This window comes from Doryrhamphus excisus, linkage group LG13, assembly GCF_037039965.1.
Source record: "Doryrhamphus excisus strain RoL-2023G ecotype Guam linkage group LG13, RoL_Dexc_Guam_v1.1, whole genome shotgun sequence".
NCBI classification, from domain to species: Eukaryota; Metazoa; Chordata; class Actinopteri; order Syngnathiformes; family Syngnathidae; genus Doryrhamphus; species Doryrhamphus excisus.
In genome coordinates, this window is record NC_136369.1 from 18,825,201 (window position 1) to 18,850,312 (window position 25,112).

At 36.1% G+C, this 25,112-nt stretch overlaps 1 protein-coding gene and 7 non-coding genes across 8 annotated transcripts in view; 1 reads left to right on the top strand and 7 right to left on the bottom strand.

Annotated features, from left to right (window-relative positions):
* Positions 1–25,112, top strand: part of tox3 (TOX high mobility group box family member 3) — a 73,295-nt gene that overhangs the window by 19,426 nt on the left and 28,757 nt on the right. The window contains exon 2 of the mRNA XM_058088838.2: positions 21,941–22,006. Coding sequence (XP_057944821.2) covers positions 21,941–22,006 — 66 coding nt within the window. The remainder of the gene's footprint in view (positions 1–21,940; positions 22,007–25,112) is intronic.
* trnat-agu (transfer RNA threonine (anticodon AGU)) lies at positions 335–408 on the bottom strand. Its single transcript has one exon. It is a non-coding gene; the product is annotated as a tRNA-Thr (tRNA).
* On the bottom strand, positions 623–696 carry trnat-cgu (transfer RNA threonine (anticodon CGU)). The gene has a single exon. It is a non-coding gene; the product is annotated as a tRNA-Thr (tRNA).
* trnat-ugu (transfer RNA threonine (anticodon UGU)) lies at positions 1,266–1,339 on the bottom strand. Its single transcript has one exon. It is a non-coding gene; the product is annotated as a tRNA-Thr (tRNA).
* On the bottom strand, positions 1,687–1,760 carry trnat-ugu (transfer RNA threonine (anticodon UGU)). Its single transcript has one exon. It is a non-coding gene; the product is annotated as a tRNA-Thr (tRNA).
* Positions 2,110–2,183, bottom strand: trnat-cgu (transfer RNA threonine (anticodon CGU)). Its single transcript has one exon. It is a non-coding gene; the product is annotated as a tRNA-Thr (tRNA).
* Positions 2,479–2,552, bottom strand: trnat-ugu (transfer RNA threonine (anticodon UGU)). Its single transcript has one exon. It is a non-coding gene; the product is annotated as a tRNA-Thr (tRNA).
* On the bottom strand, positions 4,279–4,352 carry trnat-cgu (transfer RNA threonine (anticodon CGU)). Its single transcript has one exon. It is a non-coding gene; the product is annotated as a tRNA-Thr (tRNA).

Consider the following 25,112-nt stretch of genomic DNA (forward strand, 5'->3'; position numbering starts at 1 on the left):
TTGAATTGTGGACTCCTGTAGAGCAGCTACACACAATAAGTTCTTCCAGAATCTGAAATCCAAGACGTGACTGTGGCGGCAAGACACTCCATGGAGGCAAAAGTTGTGACATTCATTGAGTTTCCACTGCCACAAAGTTAACATATTTTTTTACTTGTTCAAATGAAATAAAACCATTACCATTACAAAAGGCAAACCTTGGATTCAAACCCAACTTCTCCTGTTTACGAGACACTTTAAGCCACTAATACACAGCAATACAGCAAATGTCATGTCCAAACAGGCTTAATCGTCTATAGATATCCTTATACACTTACCTACTGACTTCTCAAAAAGGCACTGCTGGGATTCGAACCCAGGATCTCCTGTTTACTAGACAGGCGCTTTAACCAACTAAGCCACAGCGCCTCCTGTTTGTGTTTTTATGCTCAACAGCCAATCACAGGACAAACACAGACAATTATTAAAAAAAACATCTGAAATCAAAGTAACACAATAAAAACTTGATGTAAGTTATTCCTCAAAGCAGAAAATAATAATCAAATATTTTTTGTAATGAAGGTACTGCAATTTTTTGAATAATTATTGCAACCCGAGTTGAAAATTAAACCAGTCCAAAAAAAGGCACTGCTGAGATTCGAACCCAGGATATCCTGTTTACGAGACAGGCGCTTTAACCAACTAAGCCACAGCGCCTCCTGTTTGTGTTTAATATACTCAACAGCCAATCACAGGACACACAATAAAAATAAATGCTCCAATTAACACCTCTATTCAGTTAAAGGGATTGTTTGCGATGTTTGGCTTAAAGGTGACCAATTATGCTCATTTTCCCACCCTTTGTATTCAGTTGTGGACTCCTATAGAGCAGCTACACACAATAACCAGCACAGAAAGCATTCTAGTTCTTCCAGAATCTGCACCTATTCATAATATGCAATAGCCAATCACAGGACACATAATAAACAGAGATAATTATTAAAAATAATAATAAAACCGCCGAAATCAAGGTAACACAATAAAAACTTGATGTAAGTGACAATACAAAGTAACCCTTTGTATTGAGTTGTGGAATTCTATAGAGCAGCTACACACAATAACAGCACAGAAAGCGTTCTAGTTCTTCCAGAATCTGCACCTATTCAGCCGTATTTCTTTGGATTTCATGAACACGGTCATGAACACAGGCTGTTTTAATGTGCACACAATAAACAGAGATAATTATTAAAAGTAATAATAAAAACAGCCAAAATCAGTGCATAAAAAGGCACTGCTGAGATTCGAACCCAGGATTTCCTGTTTACAAGACAGGCGCTTTAACCAACTAAGCCACAGCGCCTCCTGTTTATGGTTTAATATGCAATAGCCAATCACAGGACACATAATAAACATAGATAATTATTAAAAATAATAATAAAACCGCCGAAATCAAGGTAACACAATAAAAACTTGATGTAAGTGACAATACAAAGTGACCCTTTGTATTGACTTGTGGACTTCCATAGAGCTGCTACACACAATAACAGCACACAAAACATTCTAGTTCTTCCAGAATCTGCACCTATTCAACCAAATTTCTTTGGATTTCATGGTTCCCACAAAAAACGGTCTGTTTTAATGTACACACAATAAACAAAAAAAACAATAAAAAATAATAATAAAAACAGCCGAAATCAGTGCATAAAAAGGCACTGCTGAGATTCGAACTCAGGATTTCCTGTTTACAAGACAGGCGCTTTAACCAACTAAGCCACAGCACCTCCTGTTTATGGTTTAATATGCAATAGCCAATCACAGGACACATAATAAACAGAGATAATTATTAAAAATAATAATAAAACCGCCGAAATCAAGGTAACACAATAAAAACTTGATGTAAGTGACAATACAAAGTGACACTTTGTATTGAGTTGTGGAATTCTATAGAGCAGCTACACACAATAACAGCACAGAAAGCATTCTAGTTCTTCCAGAATCTGCACCTATTCAGCCAAATGTCTTTGGATTTCATGGTTCCCACAAAAAACGGTCTGTTTTAATATGCACACAATAAACAAAAAAACCACAATAAAAAATAATAATAAAAACAGCCGAAATCAGTGCATAAAAAGGCACTGCTGAGATTCGAACTCAGGATTTCCTGTTTACAAGACAGGCGCTTTAACCAACTAAGCCACAGCGCCTCCTGTTTATGGTTTAATATGCAATAGCCAATCACAGGACACATAATAAACAGAGATAATTATTAAAAATAATAATAAAACCGCCGAAATCAAGGTAACACAATAAAAACTTGATGTAAGTGACACTTTGTATTGAGTTGTGGAATTCTATAGAGCAGCTACACACAATAACAGCACAGAAAGCGTTCTAGTTCTTCCAGAATCTGCACCTATTCAGGCGTATATCTTTGTATATCATGGTCCCCACAAACATGGTCTGTTTTAATGTACACACAGCCAAAATCAGTGCATAAAAAGGCACTGCTGAGATTCGAACCCAGGATCTCCTGTTTACGAGACAGGCGCTTTAACCAACTAAGCCACAGCGCCCTGCAATAGTCCACATATAGAATGCAAATTCTAAACAGGTGACATATGTCCATTTTTTGTTTATATAATCCATCACTAGACAGTCACTATTGTGTAAACTCTGTGTTATGTCTCAAATGACTGTTTTGTATCATATAACATGTCATTACATTCGTTTATTTGAATCTTCCATCCGAATAAAGACACTTTGTTCTCCCGTCATCCAGAGTAGGTCAGGACTCATTCCCATCTCGGTCCCTCTTTTCCCAAATCACATTACCTTGCGAGCTCCATTTGCAACATCGCACGGACATGTTAGAAACCCGAGATTGTGTGCAATAACGTGAGAATATCGCCGCCATTGGCCGAACACGAGTACCAATTATTAAAAACACCACTACTGCGATTTGTTTGGAATTCTTCAAAGCTGTCACTTATGAGCCGGGAGACCTTCACGTGACATTTAGACATTTTATTTAAATAACTGAGCTAGACACTTAGCCTAATGGCCGCTGTCAGGAAGAAAACAATATCGGCAACTTAGTGCGTCAAGTTTGCTAATAATGTCCTGGTGTGCTGTCAGTCTGGCAGATGAAGGCACAATACTACGAGGAGAAGGAGAGGAGAAAATGCTTGAAAAAGCTAATTGCCTCTAAAAGCCCACTCAGCCGTTCCGCGGCTGCTACATGTTCGCAGATGTCTTTTCCAGCTGCTGTTTCTTTATGCAACACGGAATCGAGCAAAGTCGAAATGATGCAAGGTTATGATATTCCGACAGTGACAGTACTGACACAAAACACACAATCCATACTTGTATATTTTTTATTATTTGACTCAAATTTGGCCCGGCTGTCGGCGTTTTTTTTTTAATCCCCGCCAACTTGTTGATTGTCAGTTTGGAGACACATTTCTGGAGAGCAGCCCAAGAGTATTTGCAGCCGGACCTCTGTCGGGGAGTGCCAAGCAACACAGCCACAAATTGGAATGTGGTGCAGCTCTGGGAAAGCTGCCAGGATTTAAATTAGACAATAACCTCTTGCTCTCTCCATATTGCCTCTCTTTTCCAGCTGCAGGCCTGGCCATTTGTTTAATACAGTCAGGCACGCAGTATATAATAGACTGATATATGAGTCACCGCTCAGCAGTTTGTGTTTTTCAGATTTATAGAGATTGAACAACTGGTCTTTTCATTTTTTTTTGTTTTTTTTTTTTATTTTTTATTTTTTTTACCAAATGCAGCTTTATGCTGCAAATACCAGAAAGATCAGAGGTGGCACCGGTGTTTTGTCACAATAAAAGAAAGAGAAACAACTACAGTAAACCTCGGATATATCGGAAATTCGCTCACAACGGACAGATAAAAAAGAACCAATTTTTCTGTAATGCATTTCCAATAAAAATTCATTGCATATATCGGATTTTTTTATAACGGATTTCGCCTATTTCGGACAAAATCTCCAGTCCCGTTCCAATTTCCCTCGCATATATCAAATGACCGCATCGTGGCCTTTGATCCATTTTTGATCCATGTTCAATACATGACAATACAAAGTGACCCTTTGTATTGAGTTGTGGACTCCTATAGAGTTGCTACACACAATAACCAGCACAGAAAGCGTTCTAGTTCTTCCAGAATCTGCACCCATTCAGCCGTATTTCTTTGGATTTTCCCATGAACACGGTCTGTTTTAATCTACACACAATAAAAAAAATAATAAAAACAGCCGAAATCATTGCATAAAAAAAAAGGCACTGCTGAGATTCGAACCCAGGATCTCCTGTTTACGAGACAGGCGCTTTAACCAACTAAGCCACAGCGCCCAGCAATGTTCAGCTAGCAAAAAAAAAAAATAGAATTTAAATTCTTAACAGGTGACACATGTACATTTTCTGTTTATATAATCCATCATGTACATGAGCATGTACAACGAAATAAAAAAAAAATCTCAAATCTGTAGAAATGCCTTCTTGTTGCTATTAGCGAGGTTTAGAAACCAAACGATAAACGTAAGTGCAAACGATAATGACGTCACATGCTATTGAAATGTTGCTTACATATGCATATTTATTGGTTTATAACAGGCTGTAGTCAACCACGAAACATTGATGATTTATTGGTTAGTATATTTTGCGAGTTAGGCAGCGGAATTTGAAGTGTATTTGTAGCAATAAATCACAAGATTTACATTATGTCAGGGTTAGGGACATTTTAGATCAGGGGACTCAAACATGCGGCCCGCGGGCCAAATGTGGCCCGCAGGACACTAGTTTGAGGCCCCCGCCTTGATATGAAAGTTTAATGTCAGTGCGGCCCACGCAAGTTTGATATGGATGCTGTATGGTATCATGTACCCAGAAAAAATTATTACGTTTGATTAATGTTCATGTTAAAGGTTAAATAACTGTTAATAGTTATCCTCACTATCCGTGTGGAAGTGGTAAGTTTTTGGCTATTTAAGTTTAAAGGAAATAACTTGAAGGCTGCTGTTTAGGTCGCTAGCTAGTTTTATTATTATTATTATATTTATTTATTACTGATTGATTGTCTTTATTCTTGATTTGTTTATTTATTTTTCATCTTATTTTGTGTAGAAAAATAAATAAAAAGATATTTGAGAACAGTGGAATGTTTTATCAGAGCTTTTATTGTAGAAAAATGGAACCAAAGCGAAGTTTTTAAATTTTTTTTGTTTTTAATAAATGCGTTTTTTTTTTTTTTTTGGAGGTCAGGTCACCCAGACTCGAGCTCCAGTGGCCCCCAAGTAAATTGAGTTTGAGACCCCTGGCTTAAATGGACTGCAATCCTAAATGAGCATGTACTAAAAGTCTGCACACATGTTCAAAAAACCTGCTTTCCGTTTTTTTGTTTTTTTTTTGGCTAGGAAATTGTGTATTGTGTTGATTCTGCCATCCAAAAGCCTGTTCTAAAAAGTGCATCAGCCAGTAACAGCACAGTGGGAAACCAGAAATATGTGTGTGTGTGTTGCGAGAGCTTTATCTTGAGTCCGAATCTGCACCTATTCAGCCGTATTTCTTTGGATTTCATGGTTCCCACAAACACGGTTTGTTTTGATGTATTCCACCCACGCCCCGCCTCCGGGCACGCCCACTCTGCTGTGGTGGGTCACACAAGAGTTGATAATAAACGGCGATTTATCTTTTTAAAATGTCCGACTCTAACATACAGTCATATGTGTTGGATCATGAATCCGATCCGGATGCAGAGATTGGACAGTCTGAAGTTCAAGATGTCTCTCAATGGTAGGTAGCTTTAGCATTTTAGCATTTTCTAAAGCATCGGTAACGTGAAATGTGTTTTTGCGGGACTACTAGTGTGTCAAAAACTTGGGTAGACTCACTAATTGTGGTGGGAAAAGGCTATTAGCAACGTATGGTATATTAGCATTAGCATGCTATAATGCTAGACAGACAAGCGCAATGACTTACACAAAATAAACACAGTTTGGACACTGATCAACTCCAACGACTTGTGCCTGATGGTTGCGTCTCTAGGAACTGTAAACAAATGTGGTGTTCCCTTTCGAGGTTTTGCTAGCAAGTAAAGAGCGGAGCAGCGCTTGGGGGAAGGGCAGAGAGTTTATATATAAGGAAGTCCGCCTCGACCTGTCCAGGGTGTACCCAAGGTGTACCCCGCCTCTTGTCCAAAGACAGCTGGAATAGGCTCCAGCACCCCTCACGATCCTCGTGAGGATAAACGGTAGAAAATGAATGAATAAAGTCTGCCTCTCTGTGATGTCACAAAGGGCCAGTTTAACCACGCCTTTTTAAACCAAGCGTTTTGAGCCAACCCAAACTTTTTTCAGAGCTAACTTCCAAATACGCAAACCTCATTATTTGAAACTTTGGCATCGTTTAACACGAGAATACTACATTCTAACTACATTTATAGGTCAGAAAAGTGTAAAAAGGTCCTTTTTAAGAGTACTTTTTTTCAACAAAAAATATACTTCCAATGGTAACACACTTTAGTAACCAAATTGCTTTTATTATCCGACAACAAACATAACTAATGCGGGGAGTGGCTTACTATTGCTTGTAGCACGTTTCGAAGGGTAGCAAGTTAGCGCCCGGGGGCAGCTGCCTAACGGTTGCAAACAATCCCTCTAACGGACGAGTCCCCTTTTGTCGCCAGGTGTTTGGTGCATAAAAGCAAATAACCGCTTGTGTGTCATTAGTGCCAAGTCAGAAAACATTGCCATTGACGCCTGTGGCTGGAGGCAATCTCGAGATATTATTTTTTTGTATCAACTCCGATACAAAGCTATCGGAGCTACTCAGCTGTCGGTGTGAAAAATCTGCTATACAACATTGGTTCTGTTGCTGTTGTCAATAAACGACCTTGTGGTCCTTTCCAATTTCTCATGCACTCCAAATCATTATTTCGGTTAGAAAAATATACAATGTGGTAAATAAAGCCCTGGCTATCAATTACCAAATGTAATCTCTATACCACATTTTGGTACCCCTAAATCAGGGGTCTCAAACACGCGGCCCGCGGGCCAAAATTCACCTGAACACCATAGATGTTTCTTTAGTGATTAATACTAAAATGATAAAATAAATAAAACTAATTGATTTAAGAGATATGTTCTATAGCCCTCAGTAATAGCCAGGTTAAAAAAAAGAACCTTCAATTTATTAATATGATTCTTTTGAGGTTCAGTTTACCATTTTTGGAAATTGAAATGGAGGGGTATAGTGACAAAAAATGGCCTTCATGCCCAAAAATATACACCAAAAGTATTAAAACTAACATTTTCATGGATGAGGAAGCCTAAATTTGATGGTAACTTATTGTTTTTAGTGTATTTTATAGCTGATTTAATACATGGGTCAAAACCCGCCCGCTAACATAAGAGTTGATACCAGAAAGTTAACACAAGAGGAAGGTTAAGGTAGAAAATTATTGAGTCGTCCACTAATTAATTGTTGAACTTGACGGTTAGCCTAGTAAACATTTCAACAAAACAACATTGCTTCAGATTGCATCTTGGAGTGCCTTCAAAGCTCCGGGGGAACAAACAGAATCTGAAGACAGGGCAGTGGAGGAGAGGGGTGTGGGGGGGGGGGGCTCAAGCTGCGACAACAAGAGCCCACCATCAGGCCTCTCATGTCGTTGCCTTTTGAGTCCCGCAGTGTCCATGCAGCAGCGGCGGCCATTGTGAGAAAGCTACACCATGTTTCTCAGGGCCTTCTTCATCTCCTAAGCTCCTTTTGTGGCTGCCGGCCAATGGCTGTGCACCCCATCAGATCAAAGATGGTGCCCCATTTAGCGCGTGCTTTCTTGTGGGATTGTCTCTCAAGTGTAGCAAGGGCATGAGGCAGCTTGGAACCCAAAAAAAGGGGGGAGGGGGGGGGTGTTGGATGTTGACCTACACATACTGAGCTCAGGCTACATTGCATTGTAAACAATGCAAACAAGACTCTAAGCCAAGACTATATAAGCAGCATATGGCAAATCTTAGTGTGGTTGGTTTAACACTATACTATTCTCGTTAAGAGATGAGAGTACAGATCAACCATTCCAGTAAGAACCAGTAGAAACTGTAAACTGGACATCAGAATTTGACTAAAATCTTACCACATTACCACAATATAAAATTAGAGCTCTGGCGACATGAAATAACACCCCTATAGTTGCTTCTACACTCATAAAGCCAATACAGTAGACAAAATAACCGAAAATAAGACACAATAGACAAAAATAAGACAACCTTTTTCATCTTTTTTTAACATTTTTAGAGCTCTGGAGACATTAAATAACACCCCTATAGTCACTTCTACACTTATATAGCCAATATAGTAGACATAATAACCGAAAATAAGACAACCTTCTACGACTTTTAATATTTTTAGAGCTCTGGCCACATGAAACAACACCCCTATAGTCACTTCTACACTCATATAGCCAATATAGCAGTCAAAATAACTGAAAATAAAACACAATAGACAAAAATAAGACAATCTTCATCTCTTTTTTAACATTTTTAGAGCTCTGGAGACATGAAATAACACCCCCATAGTAACTTCTACACTCATATAGCTAATATAGTAGACATAATCACAGAAAATAGGACACATTAGACAAAATAAGACAACCTAATATGGTCTTTAACATTTTTAGAGCTCTGGCAACATGAAATAGCACCCCTATAGTTGCTTCTACACGCATAAAGCCAATATAGTAGACAAAATAATTGAAAATAAGACACATTAGTCAAAAATAAGACAATCTTCTTCATCTCTTTTTAACATTTTTAGAGCTCTGGAGACATGAAATAACACCCCTATAGTAACTTCTACAGTCATATAGCCAATATAGTAGACAAAATAACAGAAAACAAGACATATTAGACAAAAATAAGACAACCTTATACGGCTTTTAACATTTTTAGAGCTCTGGCGACATGAAATAACACCCCTATAGTTGCTTCTACACTCATAAAGCCAATATAGTAGACGAAATAATTGAAAATAAGACACATTAGACAAAAATAAGACAATCTTCTTCATCTCTTTTTAACATTTTTAGAGCTCTGGCAACATGTAATAACACCCCTATAGTAACTTCTACACTCATATAGCCAATATAGTAGACAAAATAACAGAAAATAAGACATATTAGACAAAAATAAGACAACCTTATACGGCTTTTAACATTTTTAGAGCTCTGGCGACATGAAATAACACCCCTATAGTTGCTTCTACACTCATATAGTCAATATAGTAGACATAATAGCAGAAAATAAGACACAAAAAATTTGACAAAAATAAGACATATCATAGACTCACACTTTCGCACTGGGGGAGTTGTTTTTTATGGACAGTGTGAGGCTATTGATAAGTGATCATTTTAAAATGTATTTGAAAAACCATGAAATTCAAATCGCAAAATGACAAGGGATTACTGTATTTGATATTTCAGCTTGGTCTTGTATTCTTTTATTCATTTTAGTACTTTGTGCCATAAATAGCCCCTGGGCCTCACTTTGGACACCCCCGCCTTAGAGGATCCAGTATTGTTAAGGGGAAAAAAAACGATGCATTTTCAGTAAAAAATAAATCAAACATGATAGTGTACTCTGTGATCTTTCAAAATATCGGTGATGGAGGCCCCCTTAAGACCCTCTCAGTTGTCATGGTTACATCTGCAAGCACTAAAGACAAGCAGTCAGATCTCATTCCATGATGCATTAAATGAAATCTTACAAATGTGCTCGCCCCCTGGCCTGTTTGTCTCATCAATCTCGTCTTGTGTGCCGCGTCTACCGAATATAACCTCAGCCCAGAGGAATTACAGCATCACAACAATAGCTTGTCTTTCAACACTAGACTATAAATTCATCGCTTGTTTTCTTAGTCAATCTTGTCATTTCTGACCGAATGATCCTTCTTTGTTGCATTTTGCATGTCAATATGTACTTATCTACTTATATATGGCAATATACTTCTATGCTAGGACTACGTTATGCTAGCCATATCATATCAGTATGTGGAATCAAACTATGGAATGGATTGAGTAAGGAAATCAAACAATGCACAACGATGAGCCAATTCAAGAAACAATACAAGCAGTTGATGTTTGCTAAATACAAGGATGAAGAGTCTTGAACCAGTCATGATGTGCTATATATATCACTATATTGACACTTACTATGGTACCCATTATAGCATTGGATGGTCACATCACCTCGTACCGAAGTACGAGGTACATTATAAAAAAAAACAAAAAACAAACAAAAAAAAAACCTTAAACTGTATTATGGAAAGCAGGAAGTGAACAAATTTAATTATTTTATTTTATTTTATTTTATTTTATTTTATTTTATTTTATTTTATTTTATTTTATTTTATTTTATTTTATTTTATTTTATTTTATTTTATTTTATTTTATTAAAAAAAAACTTAAATTATACTAGGAAAGCAGGAAGTGAACAAATGTAACAGTTACTGTTACTACTACTTTATTTAAAAAAAACAAAAAACAATTAAAAAAACCCAAAAACCTTAAACTGTATTATGGAAAGCAGGAAGTGAACAAATGTCACCTTGTCACCTTATCACCTTGTAATTCGGTATGTGACAAAAATGTATTTTATTTTATTTTATTTTATTTTAAAAAATCTTAAATTATACTAGGAAAGCAGGAAGTGAACAAATGTAACAGTTACTGATGGTAAAAGTACCAGATGGAGGGGTAGGATTTAATAAGCTTTGCTTCTTCCTACTCCTTTTGGTACTTCCGTACTTCGGTACGAGGTACATTATTTAATAAAACAAAAAACAATAAAAAAAACAAAAGCCTTAAACTGTATTATGGAAAGCAGGAAGTGAACAAATGTCACCTTGTCACCTTATCACCTTGTAATTTGGTATGTGACAAAAATGTAATTATTTTATTTTATTTTATTTTATTTTATTGAAAAAAAACTTAAATTATACTAGGAAAGCAGGAAGTGAACAAAAGTAACAGTTACTGATTGTAAAAGTACCAGATGGAGGGGTAGGATTTAATAAGCTTTGCTTCTTCCTACTCCTTTTGGACATGTGGAACTGGGAACTGATTATGGGATGCATTCAATTGTAATCTGATGCATGTTCAAATGAAATAAAACCATTACCATTACCATTACCATTACCATTACCATTACCATTACCATTACCATTACCATTACCATTACCATTACCATTACCATTAATATGTAGTGTAAAAGCAACTCAAACAATGTGAGTGTGATTTTAAAGTGTGTCCCTGTGTTGCACAAAGGCAATGGCGCTGTCTGGTCAGTTGCTGCAGCTGAGATAATCAACACACACGCCGAACTAAACTGAGACCTCCATTTTTTTTCTTTCTCCATAACAGTCACACTTCCCTTCGGCGCCAGTTCACTTGAAGACCAGCGGTCGTAATAGTGGAAGACAGTGCTGGGCTGTCGGAGTAATGATTTTAGCTTTAAACTGAATTAACTATTGATTCCGCAGCAGCACATCAGAGCGCAGCTTGCACAGCCCGCTGCGAGGACGTGCTGGTTTTTTGCGGAGTTACTTTACAAATGGAGCGCGGCACACATAGGAGGAAATGCGGTCGTATATGTCAGCTCAGCGCTGCAGCCACGGTCGCCCTGCTGGGCGTGAATGGGCCCTGTGAGGACCCAGGGAGCTGTAGAATGATTCTGCTGAATGAGATTGTATGACCAGGGGAAATCTGCTATTGTGTCCCGCCAGGATACACGGCTGTTTTATTTGTTTGTACAAATACTAAAACTTGCTGATATAGTTCGTCTTCAAACAGCTAAAATAATGCATAAGGCTAAAAATAACCAATTACTTAAAAATGTCATCCAATACTTCTCTACAAGGGAGGAGAAATATGATCTCAGGGAAGAAGTACATTTGAAACACTTTGTTAAAAAGCCATAGCATTTCAGTATGTGGAATCAAACTATGGGATGGATTGAGTAAGACCCTCAAACAATGCACAACGATGAGCCAATTCAAGAAACAATACAAGCAGTTGATGTTTGCTAAATACAAGGATGAAGAGTCTTGAACCAGTCATGATGTGCTATTTATATCACTATATTGATACTTACTAGTACCTCGTACTTTGGCATGTGCCTAAATTTAATTTATTATTATTTTTTTAATTTAATTTAATTTAATTTAATTTAATTTAATTTAATTTAATTTAATTTAATTTAATTTAATTTAATTTAATTTAATTTAATTTAATTTAATTTAATTTAATTTAATTTAATTTAATTTAATTTAATTTAATTTAATTTAAAAATACTTAAATTATATTAGGAAAGCAGGAAGTGAACAAATGTAACCTTGTACTTCGGTACAAGGTGCATTATTAAAAAAACAAACAAACAAAAAACCTTAAACTGTATTATGGAAAGCAGGAAGTGAACAAATGTAACAGTTACTGATTGTAAAAGTACCAGATGGAGGGGTAGTTTTTAATAAGCTTTGCTTCTTCCTACTCCTTTTGGTGCTTTCGTACTTCGTACTACTTTATTTAAAAAAAACAAAAAACAATAAAAAAAAAACAAAAACCTTAAACTGTATTATGGAAAGCAGGAAGTGAACAAATGTCACCTTGTCACCTTGTCACCTTGTAATTCGGTACGTGACAAAAATTTATTTTATTTTATTTTATTTAAAAAAATCTTAAATTATACTCGGAAAGCAGGAAGTGAACAAATGTAACAGTTACTGATGGTAAAAGTACCAGATGGAGGGGTAGGATTTAATAAGCTCTACTTCTTCGTACTCCTTTTCGTACTTCCGTACTTCGGTACGTGGTACATTATTTTAAAAAAAACAAAAAACAATAAAAAAACAAAAACCTTAATGTAGTAAGTGTAAGTGTTGGGTGCAATGTAATTTTTTTTTTTACATTTTGCCTGTCATTCATAATCCTTATGTGAGAAATGTGGCACACATGTTTCCAAAAACTGCGAGCATTTTTCATACAGTACATGCTGGGACCATGTAGTCACATGACACTAGACTTGTGGTCCCAATTGAGCTGGTAAAATTAGCAGTAAAGTAGTACATTTAGGTGTTAGCTCCTACAATAACAATGGTTACCTTTTTGTAGTTTTTGGTGGTTGTTTGTCTATATGTGTCCTACGATTGGTTGGCGACCAATCCACGGTGTTCCCTCGCCTGAAGTCATCTGAGGGTGGATCATTAGAGATCTCTAGACATGAAATAACACCCCTATAGTCACCTTTAAACTCCTATTACCCAGAGATCGGCGTACAATGCGACCCATGAATGCACCTTATGAACGACTTATATTTTTAATGTAGCCATTCAACTTAAAAAAAAGGAAAATATATTAAAAAAAATTGCTTACATATGCATATTTTTGAGTTATAACAGGTTGTAGTCAACTACAAAACAGTGATTATTTATTGATTAGTATATTTTGCGAGTGAGGCAGCGGAATTTGAAGCATAACGTGGCCAGGCACGCAGGGCCGCATCAGGTTTTCCAAAAAAAACCAAAAAAAACGCATTTATTAAAAACAGAAAAATTAATAAACTTTGCTTTGGTTCCGATTTTCTACAAGAAAAGCTCTGATAAAACATTCCACTGTTCTCAAATATCTTCAATTTTATTTTTCTACACAAAATAAAATCAAAAATAAAGAAAATCAATCAATCAGTAATAAATAAATATAATAATAATAATAAAACTGCAAATAATTAAAAATTAAGAAACCACATATAGTTGGTGGGTAGACAAATTATTTTTTTCAGATTAAAATGAACAAAGCATTATTAGAGCCCTGTAGACATGACAAAACACGACTATAGTCACATTTATACTCTTTTTATTTACAACATATTGCGCAACTGCAGGGTCTTGAGACACATGCTAACTCGCAAACTAGAGAGCTAGCGACCTAAACGGTAGCCTTCAAGTTATTTCCTTTAAACTTAAAAAGCCAAAAACTTACCACTTCCACACGGATAGGGAGGATAACTATTAACAGTTATTTAACCTTTAACATGAACATAAATCAAACGTAATATTTTTTTTTCTGGGTACATGATACCATACAGCATCCATATCCAACTTGTGCGGGCCGCACTGACATTAAACTTTCATATCAAGGAGGGGGCCTCAAACTGGTGTCCTGCGTGCCACATTTGGCCCGCGGGCCGCGTGTTTGAGACCGCTCTTTTAGATGCTTCAAAAGCCCTCTGACTGTGGGCTTAGCATTATTAGAGCCCTGTAGACATGACAAAACACGACTATAGTCACATTTATACTCTTTTTATTTACAACATATTGCGCAACTGCAGGGTCTTGAGACACATGCTAACTCGCAAACTAGAGAGCTAGCGACCTAAACGGTAGCCTTCAAGTTATTTCCTTTAAACTTAAATAGCCAAAAACTTACCACTTCCACACGGATAGGGAGGATAACTATTAACAGTTATTTAACCTTTAACATGAACATTAATCAAACGTAATAATTTTTTCTGGGTACATGATACCATACAGCATCCGTATCAAATTTGCGCGGGCCGCACTAACATTAAACTTTCATATCAAGGCGGGGGCCTCAAAGTAGTGTCCTGCGTGCCACTTTTGGCCCGCGGGCCGCATGTTTGAGACCGCTGTTTTAGATGCTTCAAAAGCCATTTGACTGTGGGCTTAGCTGCCTCGATGGAGTCGAGGCAAAAGGGAAATGGATTTATTCTGGGAAAAAATACAGATGTTCAGTATGGTATAATGATATATACCAGTTATGCAACTCTACAATCAATCCTGGCCGGAGCTTGAAAGGAAGCTTGAACTAAAAGAGCGCAAAGTGAATGACTGCGTGTTTTAAACCGCACTGCTTTTTCTCGACTTTTTTTTATGGTGACAACTGCGGAACATATTAGCATAAATGTCCCGTCCCAGAGAACCTCCGGCGCAAGGCTGCGGTTATTGCGTTCAAGCTCGACTGCAAAATCTCATGTCAGCAGTTTGGGATTTTGGAACTAAGGGGGTCTGTGATTGAATTAGTTTGGTGGTTTTCATTCCGGGGGGGAAGAATGTTCAATTAGCTAATTTGTTATGACTTTTTGTTTAATTTTTGCTTAATTTGCTATTGTGCTGATGATTTTTATTCCATTTGAACACATCCTGATATCGATGCTCCTCTTCCCGCTTCCCATCAGATCTGTGCGGTTACTCCATCATATTTCTCGGTGACGCAGGGTCATATTGGTGCAATATTGTGTTCACCTTGAGGTTGAAATAATTTTGTTTGGGATAATAGCTGCAAAACACCTTATTTCCCAGCAGAGTTAGTTTTCATACTCTTATCCCTACGTTGTGATTTCAAAGAAGAGGCGAGAAAGCAGAGCAGGGGGAGGAAACAAATCAAAATTGACACAGCAGAATGGAAGAAAAGGGAATATGACATCAGCTATAGGAGCCTAGTTGTGTTTAAATAGACGTTGGTTGTCTTTTCACATCAGGCTCAGCAGTCATGTAAGCTTTTAATACTCTAAGGTAATGTGTTGGTACTGCTACTCTACTCTACCAAGAGCTACCGACCAACCACAGCTGATAGACGCTGCCGACATGCATTTTTCTTCAATGCATTCTTCAATAACATCTTGATATTTAAATATATATATATATATATATTTTATAATTTATAATTTATAATTTATAATTTATAATTTATAATTTATAATTTATAATTTATAATTTATAATTTATAATTTATAATTTATAATTTATAATTTATAATTTATTTAATATATATAATTTAATAATAATGATATATATGAAATATAATATAACCCTATTGAGATTTAACATTTATTAAATTATTATTCTTAATTATATATATATAAATTTAATAATAATAACAATAATAATAATAATAATAATAATAATAATAATTAATTATTATTAAATATATATATAATTTAACAATAATAATAATAAATTATTATTTTATGAATTTTATATATATATATATATATAAATTTAATAATAATAATTTAATAAATGTTAAATCTCAATAGGGTTCAGATCCGGACTACATACAATACATTTAATAATAATAATAATAATAATAATAGTAATAATAATAATAATAATAATAATAATAATAATAATAATATTAATAATAATAATAATAATAATAAATTATATAAATTATATAAATATAAATATAAATATAAATATAAATATAAATATAAATATAAATATAAATATAAATATAAATATAAATATCCTATTGAGATGCTGGAAAAAACTCCCATTTGGCTGAATTACAACAATTCTGCAAAATTCCTCCATAGCACTGTAAGACTCATTGCAAGTTATTACAAACGCTTGATTGCAGTTGTTGCTACTCATGGAGGGAGGCGAGCACTTTTTCACACGTCTGTATGTTATTTTTTTTTTTTTCGACATTTTTTCCATTTTTTTATTTCGACATAATTTAAAAAAAAACTATTCACATCCGCCCTGATCTATTTTACCATCAGCTGCACGTCCCGTCCAATCACACTTCATTTCATCTGGCATTGGACTCCATCACCACGTACATGAACACCAAACTCCCATTCCAGGAAAAAAAAAAAAAAAAAAGTAACAATCCTAATCTCCACTCAGGCTTTTGGCTCCTGCTGGTCGGCGACACGAAACAGCTTTTAATGGCGAAGATTGATACAGGTGACGGGGGATGTTTTCTCGGCGTGTTAGTCCTCTCGCCGTTCTCTGTGGAGATTAGCTACAACCGCTCTTAAAGGGGCCTCCTTGAAATAACCCAATAAATATGCCACAGGGGGGCTGTCACGACACTAATTATCACTTTGACTTCACTCGTGAACATCTCAATTCATGTCTGAGTTTTTGCTATGCTAGTCTCTGATGTTTGTTTTTTTTATGACACGTGGCTTACTGATTTAGAAACATTTGCATGTCATCTTCATGAGACAGTCGTGTGTGACATGTTGGAATAATTGGCTTGACTAGAAATGTGCATAGAATGGAGGCAATTGACTGAATATCCTTCATTGACTATGAGGAAAATTAGCGATCAATTATTCATTCATTCATTCATTCATTTTCTACAGTTTATCCTCACGAATGTGAGTGTGAATGGTTGTTTGTCTATATGTGCCCTGTGATTGGCTGGCTCCCAGTCTAGGGTGTACCCCGCCTCTCGCCCGAAGACAGCTGGGATAGGCTGAATGAATGAATGAATATTTTATGGGTATTATGTCACAATTCCTCAAATCAAATTTATAGTGCACCCATAATAAAAAAGTATATATTAATTGGATTTATTTTCTTCTTAAAAATAGTTTCTCCACCCAAAAAAAAGGGTCATAAAAATTTGGGGTTGTCATGTCTTTGGAGTCATCTTATATACATTATTTCTGCAAAATCCACAGACTTATTGTATAATATTTATTCATAATATTATTAATATTCATTAAAAATATTAAAAAATGTATAATATTTATTTATATTTATTTATTTATACTACTTTTATATTATTAATATTATTACTTTTTTTACTTTAAGTTATGTTTAGCAAAAAACGGGGTCATCTTATATACATTATTTCTGCAAAATCCACAGACTTTATATTTATATTTATATTATATTTATGTATAATATTTCTTAATTTTCATGAAAACACTTATTTAAAAAATTATAATATTTATTTATATGTATTTATTTATATTACTTTTATATTATTATTATTATTACTTTTTTTACTTTAAGTTATGTTTCACAAAAAATGGGGTCATCTTATATACATTATTTCTGCAAAATCCACATACTTTATATTTATATTATATTTATTTATAATATTTTTAATATTCATTAAAAAATTATAAAAAAATATAATCTTCATTTATATTTATTTATATTACTTTTATTATTATTATTATTATTATTATTTTTAATTAAAGTTATGTTTCGCAAAAAACGGGGTTATCTTATATACATTATTTCTGCAAAATCCACAGACTTTATATTTATATTATATTTATTTATAATATTTTTAATATTCATTAAAACATTATAAAAAATATAATCTTCATTTATATTTATTTATATTACTTTTATTATTATTATTATTATTACTTTTTTTTACTTAAAGTTATGTTTAGCAAAAAACGGGGTCATCTTATATACATTATTTCTGCAAAATCCACAGACTTTATATTTATATTATATTAATTTATAATATTTTTAATATTCATTAAAAAATTATAAAAAATATATAATATTCATTTATATTTATTTATTTATTTATTTATATTACTTTTATTATTATTATTACTTATTTTTTTACTTATTTTAAACCCCAAAAACATATTTCCTTTGAATGCTGGTTGCGGACCCCGTCTTAAAAATGTATAGACAGCCTTGCGTTATCGGCTGCCATCATCTGGACCAATGTTCCTCTCGCTCAGATATCTCTCAGACCCCAATTTGCTATCTCGCGGAAGGGGTAGCACACTTCCGAGATAAGTTCAGCTTTGGGTTAATTACCAGATGAGTGCCAAGTCTCCAGATTTCTAGTCGACGTCGTACAAATTCATAAATTCTCGCGGACCGAAAGTTCAGTAGGGCATCCTCAGGTATGATGACACCAGAACACGCTAAAAAAAAAAACCCACCTGCTCTCGACAACTGCTTCTTTGACACCGCTACCCGTTGATGCGGAACGCTGTTAACACGGCTTCTCCGGCCCTCCCCCCCTTCCATGTTCTTTTTCTCTCTCCAGGGCACAGACTAATTAATGGATACCATTCCTACTTGATTAGCCCAAGTCCTTTTCGGTAATTACATTCACATACTAACCGCTCAGAATAAAAGGAGGACAAGAAAAAAAACGGGAACAAAAGGCTAGAGAAATATATTAATGCACTTCTCCGTCGGCTCTGATCTTAATTTGTTTCCACTATTGTTTAGCCTCGCTGCAATAGATAAGAGGTCATTTTATTTTTCCGTCTCTTCATTAATTCCCGGTGATGTTTGAAGAGACGTCTAAACACACAATAGACATGCCTGGAAATGGGAAAACTTTTTTCCCGCAGAAGAAACATGTCATGATTTTTCTACCAACCCCCCCCTCTTTTTCCTACTTCACAATTGGGTCGTGCGTGGGTCGGGCCTGCCTGGTTCCCCTCGCTCCACACAGAGGTGCATTGTGCTGCAGCTGCTAGCCCATAATTCTTCATTCTATGTCCTATTGTTCCGACCTTTCACCACGCTTGTGTCCCCAAAGAAAGGAAGTGGCTGCCACTTTTGCAGCAGGCTATGCGCAGGGGCGGGATAGGGCGTTAGGGGGGGGGTGACGGTGGGGGGGTGCCGGAGGTTGTGAAAACATGTTATTTCTTTGCAAAGTGCTTGGTTTTTAATAGCTTATCGACTGTCTTAAACACTTTTGTGTCTTCACAGCGTGGCACTCACCGCCGACCATTACTCTAATACAAGGGGCCTTTTTTTTGTTTTTTTTCTCAAGGGACAATACTATTGAACGTAAACTTGGATATACTTTAGAGTCGTCAGTGTGCAGGTTCTATGGGGGTATAGAAGTACTATGCACTGAAAATGAATCAAAACACAGCCATTATTGTCAAAAAAGCTGGCAACACAAAACCATATTCGACATGGTGGCATCATGCCCTGAGGCTGCATGAGTGCTCCGGCCCAAAGAGCTGCGGTTCATCGAGCAAAAACATGAAATCCAACATGTATTGTGACTGATTACTCTAAATTGTATCCAAGTAGTATTTCTGTGGTACAGCGGAACCTCGGTTTTGGTCATCAATCGCTTCCAAAAAGTAAAACCGAAACGAATGCATCATTTTTTACCGTAAAAAATCGGGTTAATCCAGTTACTCCAGTTCCAGACACACAAAAATATAAACAAAAAACACACTTTCTACAGAATCATGACAGTTTTACATGCATCTTCGAGAAAATACTCTGAAAAAGGCATCATACCAGTAAACGGTAAAATATGGTGGTGGTAGTGTGATGGTCTGGACCTGCATTTCTGTGGTACAGCGGAACTTCGTTTTTTGTCATTAATCGCTTCCAAAAAGTCCAACCGAAACGAATGCATCATTTTTTACCGTAAAAAATCACGTTAATCCAGTCACTCCAGTTCCAGACACACGAAAATATAAACAAAAAACACACTTTCTACAGAATCATGACAGTTTTACATGCATCTTCGAGAAAATACTCTGAAAAAGGCATCATACCAGTAAACGGTAAAATATGGTGGTGGTAGTGTGATGGTCTGGACCTGCATTTCTGTGGTACAGTGGAACTTCGTTTTTTGTCATTAATCGCTTCCAAAAAGTCCAACCGAAACGAATGCATCATTTTTTACCGTAAAAAATCATGTTAATCCAGTTACTCCAGTTCCAGACACACGAAAATATAAACAAAAAACACACTTTCTACAGAATCATGACAGTTTTACATGCATCTTCAAGAAAATACTCTATGGTCTGACAAGACAAAAGTTGAACTTTTTGAAAAAGGCATCATACCAGTAAACGGTAAAATATGGTGGTGGTAGTGTGATGGTCTGGACCTGCATTTCTGTGGTACAGCGGAACCTCGGTTTTTGTCATTAATCGCTTCCAAAAAGTCCAACCGAAACGAATGCATCATTTTTTACCGTAAAAAAATCAATCGTGCTAATCCAGTTACTCCAGTTCCAGACACCCGAAAATATAAACAAAAAACACACTTTCTACAGAATCATGACAGTTTTACATGCATCTTCGAGAAAATACTCGGGCATCATAGCAGTAAACGGTAAAATATGGTGGTGGTAGTGTGATGGTCTGGACCTGTTTTGCTGCTTCAGGACATGGACGGCTTGCTGTGATAAATGAAACCATTAATTCTGCTGTCTACAAAAAAATCCTGAAGGTAATCGACTAGCCATCAACAAAAAAATGGTGTGAATAATTAATTAATTACAAGTAGTTTGTAAAATAAATTACCCGCAAAAAATGCGACTTATACTCCAGTGCGAGTTATGTATATTTTTTTCTTCCTAATTATGCATTTTTGGCCTTGTGCGACTTATAGTCCAGAAAAAATGGTACTTGCTCTCTTGTACTTGATTGTATACTTCAGTAGCAAGTACAATCACCGTTATAAACACTGTTATGTTTCTCCGTCTATAGTGTCCAAATTTTAAAAGAATCACAATCCATTGCTTTATCCGATGCTTTATTTGGGCACTCAACGAATTTGTTCGGCGCACTATTGGGCCGTACAATAACCAAGGCAGTGTACGAGAAGCTGGACTTTGTGAATTTAAATAAAGTTTTACTTCAGTAGGTTTTAGCAGTAGAGGAACAGTATTTATTTCAAAACCGTGTCTTTTTTTTTTTTTTGCATTAGTGTTTTTGTTTACTTGATAACATTTGCTGGGGTTGCTTTGTTTCCAATTGTGGTTTGAATGGCGTTTTTGTTTTCTTTGTTCTTCCAGTTTTGTGGATGTAGATCATGTGTTTTTCTTCTCCACTCCACCACCTCTGGTACCACGACTCACTCAGGTTACGTGAAGTTAATAAGCTGCTACTGCATCTCGATACTTTGTGATGCAAGCAATCATTAACTGTCACGCCCAAAAGAGCAGATTCTCATCACCTGCTCTTGTTTGAATCCGCCGGGCTCGCCGGGCCCGTAATCAGTCAAAGTGGCAGCGTGTGAGCGCTAAAGGTGGGTCAAGGCAGTGTGTAAACACGCAGCGGAGGGTGTTTTTGAGTGACAGGTGCCTACTGTGAAGGTGACGACGCGATGGAATCTCAAGAGCGGCGAGTTGATTGTATTTTGTCTCTTCTTTTTTTTTTCAGTTCCAAAACAACAACAACTACATGAACATGTCTGAAGCTGGCGGCGCCCTGCTGACCGCTGGCGATGTGAGTATCCCGTCTCTTTTGACCTCTATTTCAGCTTTCAACAGTTCAACTGGAAATGCACTTTTTAGTATCGCCATTGTTTACTCACAATGGCGATACTTGGAAAGAGGCTGTTATTTCTTGTAGGGGTACCCTCCCTAAAAATACAAGCATAAAAATACCTTTCTCTCTTCAATTGCCATTGCTCACTCACGACTCAGTCAGCCCAAATATGCCTCACACATATTGTATGGTACTCGCCACTAATGAATGCTAATGTCAGATGATGGCTGACCAGGTGGAATTATAACCTGCTCGTCAGGCTGGCGATAGATGCTAACAGGCTAACGAAGGTGTAATTCCAGTCACGATTTAAGCTAGTAAATTAACTTGCGTTCACATCACTTTGGGGTGAGTTTTGATGCCGGATTGACTATAAGTCACTCCAGAGTATAAGTCGCACAAGGCCAAAAATGCATAATTGGGTAGAAAAAAAAACATACATAAGTCACACTGGAGTATAAGTCGCATTTTTTGCGGGTAATTTATTTTACAAACTACTTGTTTGTAAAATACTATGGATTTTCTGGACTATAAGTCACTCTGGAGTATAAGTCGCACAAGGCCAAAAATGCATAATTAGGTAGAAAAAAACATACATAAGTTGCACAAGGCCAAAATTGCATAATTAACTAGAAAAAAACATACATAAGTCGCACTGGAGTATAAGTCACATTTTTTGCGAGTAATTTATTTTACGAACTACTTGTTTGTAAAATACTACGGATTTTCTGGACTATAAGTCGCTCCGGAGTATAAGTCGCACAAGGCCAAAACTGCATAATTAACTAGAAAAAAACATACATAAGTCGCACTGGAGTATAAGTCGCATTTTTTGCGAGTAATTTATTTTATGAACTACTTGTTTGTAAAATACTACGGATTTTCTGGACTATAAGTCGCTCCAGAGTATAAGTCGCACAAGGCCAAAAATGCATAATTTGGTCGAAAAAAAACATACATAAGTCGCACTGGAGTATAAGTCGCATTTTTTGCGGGTAATTTATTTTACAAACTACTTGTTTGTAAAATACTACGGATTTTCTGGACTATAAGTCGCTCCGGAGTATAAGTCGCACAAGGCCAAAATTGCATAATTAGCTAGAAAAAAACATACATAATTCCCACTGGAGTATAAGTCGCATTTTTTGCGGGTAATTTATTTTACAAACTACTTGTTTGTAAACTACGGATTTTCTGGACTATAAGTCGCTTCGGAGTATAAGTCGCACAAGGCCAAAAATGCATAATTAGGTAGAAAAAAACATACATAAGTCGCACTGGAGTATAAGTCGCATTTTTTGCGGGTAATTTATTTTACAAACTACTTGTTTGTAAAATACTACGGATTTTCTGGACTATAAGTCGCTCCGGAGTATAAGTTGTACAAGGCCAAAAATGCATAATTAGGTAGAAAAAAAACATACATAAGTCGCACTGGAGTATAAGTCGCATTTTTTGCGAGTAATTTATTTTACGAACTACTTGTTTGTAAAATACTACGGATTTTCTTGACTATAAGTCGCACTGGAGTATAAGTCGCATTTTTTGCGGGTAATTTATTTTACAAACTACTTGTTTGTAAAATACTATGGATTTTCTGGACTATAAGTCGCTCCGGAGTATAAGTCGCACAAGGCCAAAAATGCATAATTAGGTCGAAAAAAAACATACATAAGTCGCACTGGAGTATAAGTCGCATTTTTTGCGGGTAATTTATTTTACAAACTATTTGTTTGTAAAATACTGCAGATTTTCTGGACTATAAGTCGCTTCGGAGTATAAGTCGCACAAGGCCAAAAATGCATAATTAGGTCGAAAAAAAACATACATAAGTCGCACTGGAGTATAAGTCGCATTTTTTGCGGGTAATTTATTTTACAAACTACTTGTTTGTAAAATACTACGGATTTTCTGGACTATAAGTCGCTCCGCAGTATAAGTTGTACAAGGCCAAAAATGCATAATTAGGTAGAAAAAAAACATACATAAGTGGCACTGGAGTATAAGTCGCACAAGGCCAAAATTGCATAATTAGCTAGAAAAAAACATACATAAGTCGCACTGGAGTATAAGTCACATTTTTTGCAGGTAATTTATTTTCCAAACTACTTGAGGTTCCACTATATAACATTCAATTTTATGATTTAAATCTGTGCAAATATTTATGAAAAAAACAACGCTGATGCTTTTGATTTTCATTCAACTGAACCCCTCCTTGGGGCCCCATTCCACGGATAATAGAGCTCTTCTTTCATTTCTTTGTGTGTCGTAATTCACTACTTCAAGGATGTGAGCCAATATAATAAGTCATCTATACTTTTCACCCTAATCAATCTCAGTTACTCCATCTTTTTCGGTTATTTTTTTTTTTTATTGCCTGAAAATTCCTACCTCATATTCCTTGTCCTCTGACCCAGAGACAACATCGCAGACCGACCTCTCTTGCGTAGGACTAAGTTCTAAAGAGCTGCCGTTGATGTGATACGACAGCACTGTGACGTCTTAGAAATATGAAGAGAATACATGCCTGGTAAACGGCAAATACGTTTTAGCATTGCTAGAATCCCAGTCCTAGGATTGATGTGTTGGAGGTTAAACCACTGCAGTGTGATACATCGTCCACATCCACAGGTCATAATGAACGACCTCTGGGATGGGATGGTCTATGCGCTGGACTTTCGTTGTTCAGATCCTTGAGTTTAATCAGGAAAAGAAAACAAACAGGGAAGCTCATTTGCACTTTATCAAAAGGAACAACTGTTTCCAGTGTTTGGGCACAGATGGTTCTGGTCCTCGATCTGGAGGAGACAGGGAGATGAAAAACCAGAGGAAGGACAAAAAGCACTAAAGAAACCTACCTCCGTATGTAAACACGACTTGCTTATGTGGCTGGAAACATACAACAATAGCCACGTATACATGGACCCAAATATTCCAATTCCATTCGGGTTATAAGAATCTAACCTTTGTATACACCTCATTCCGAAAGAAAATCCCAATCCGAATGACTATATCATCGTATTCCCCAAGGATGGAATATTCCTTTCCCCAATCCGATTGAGGT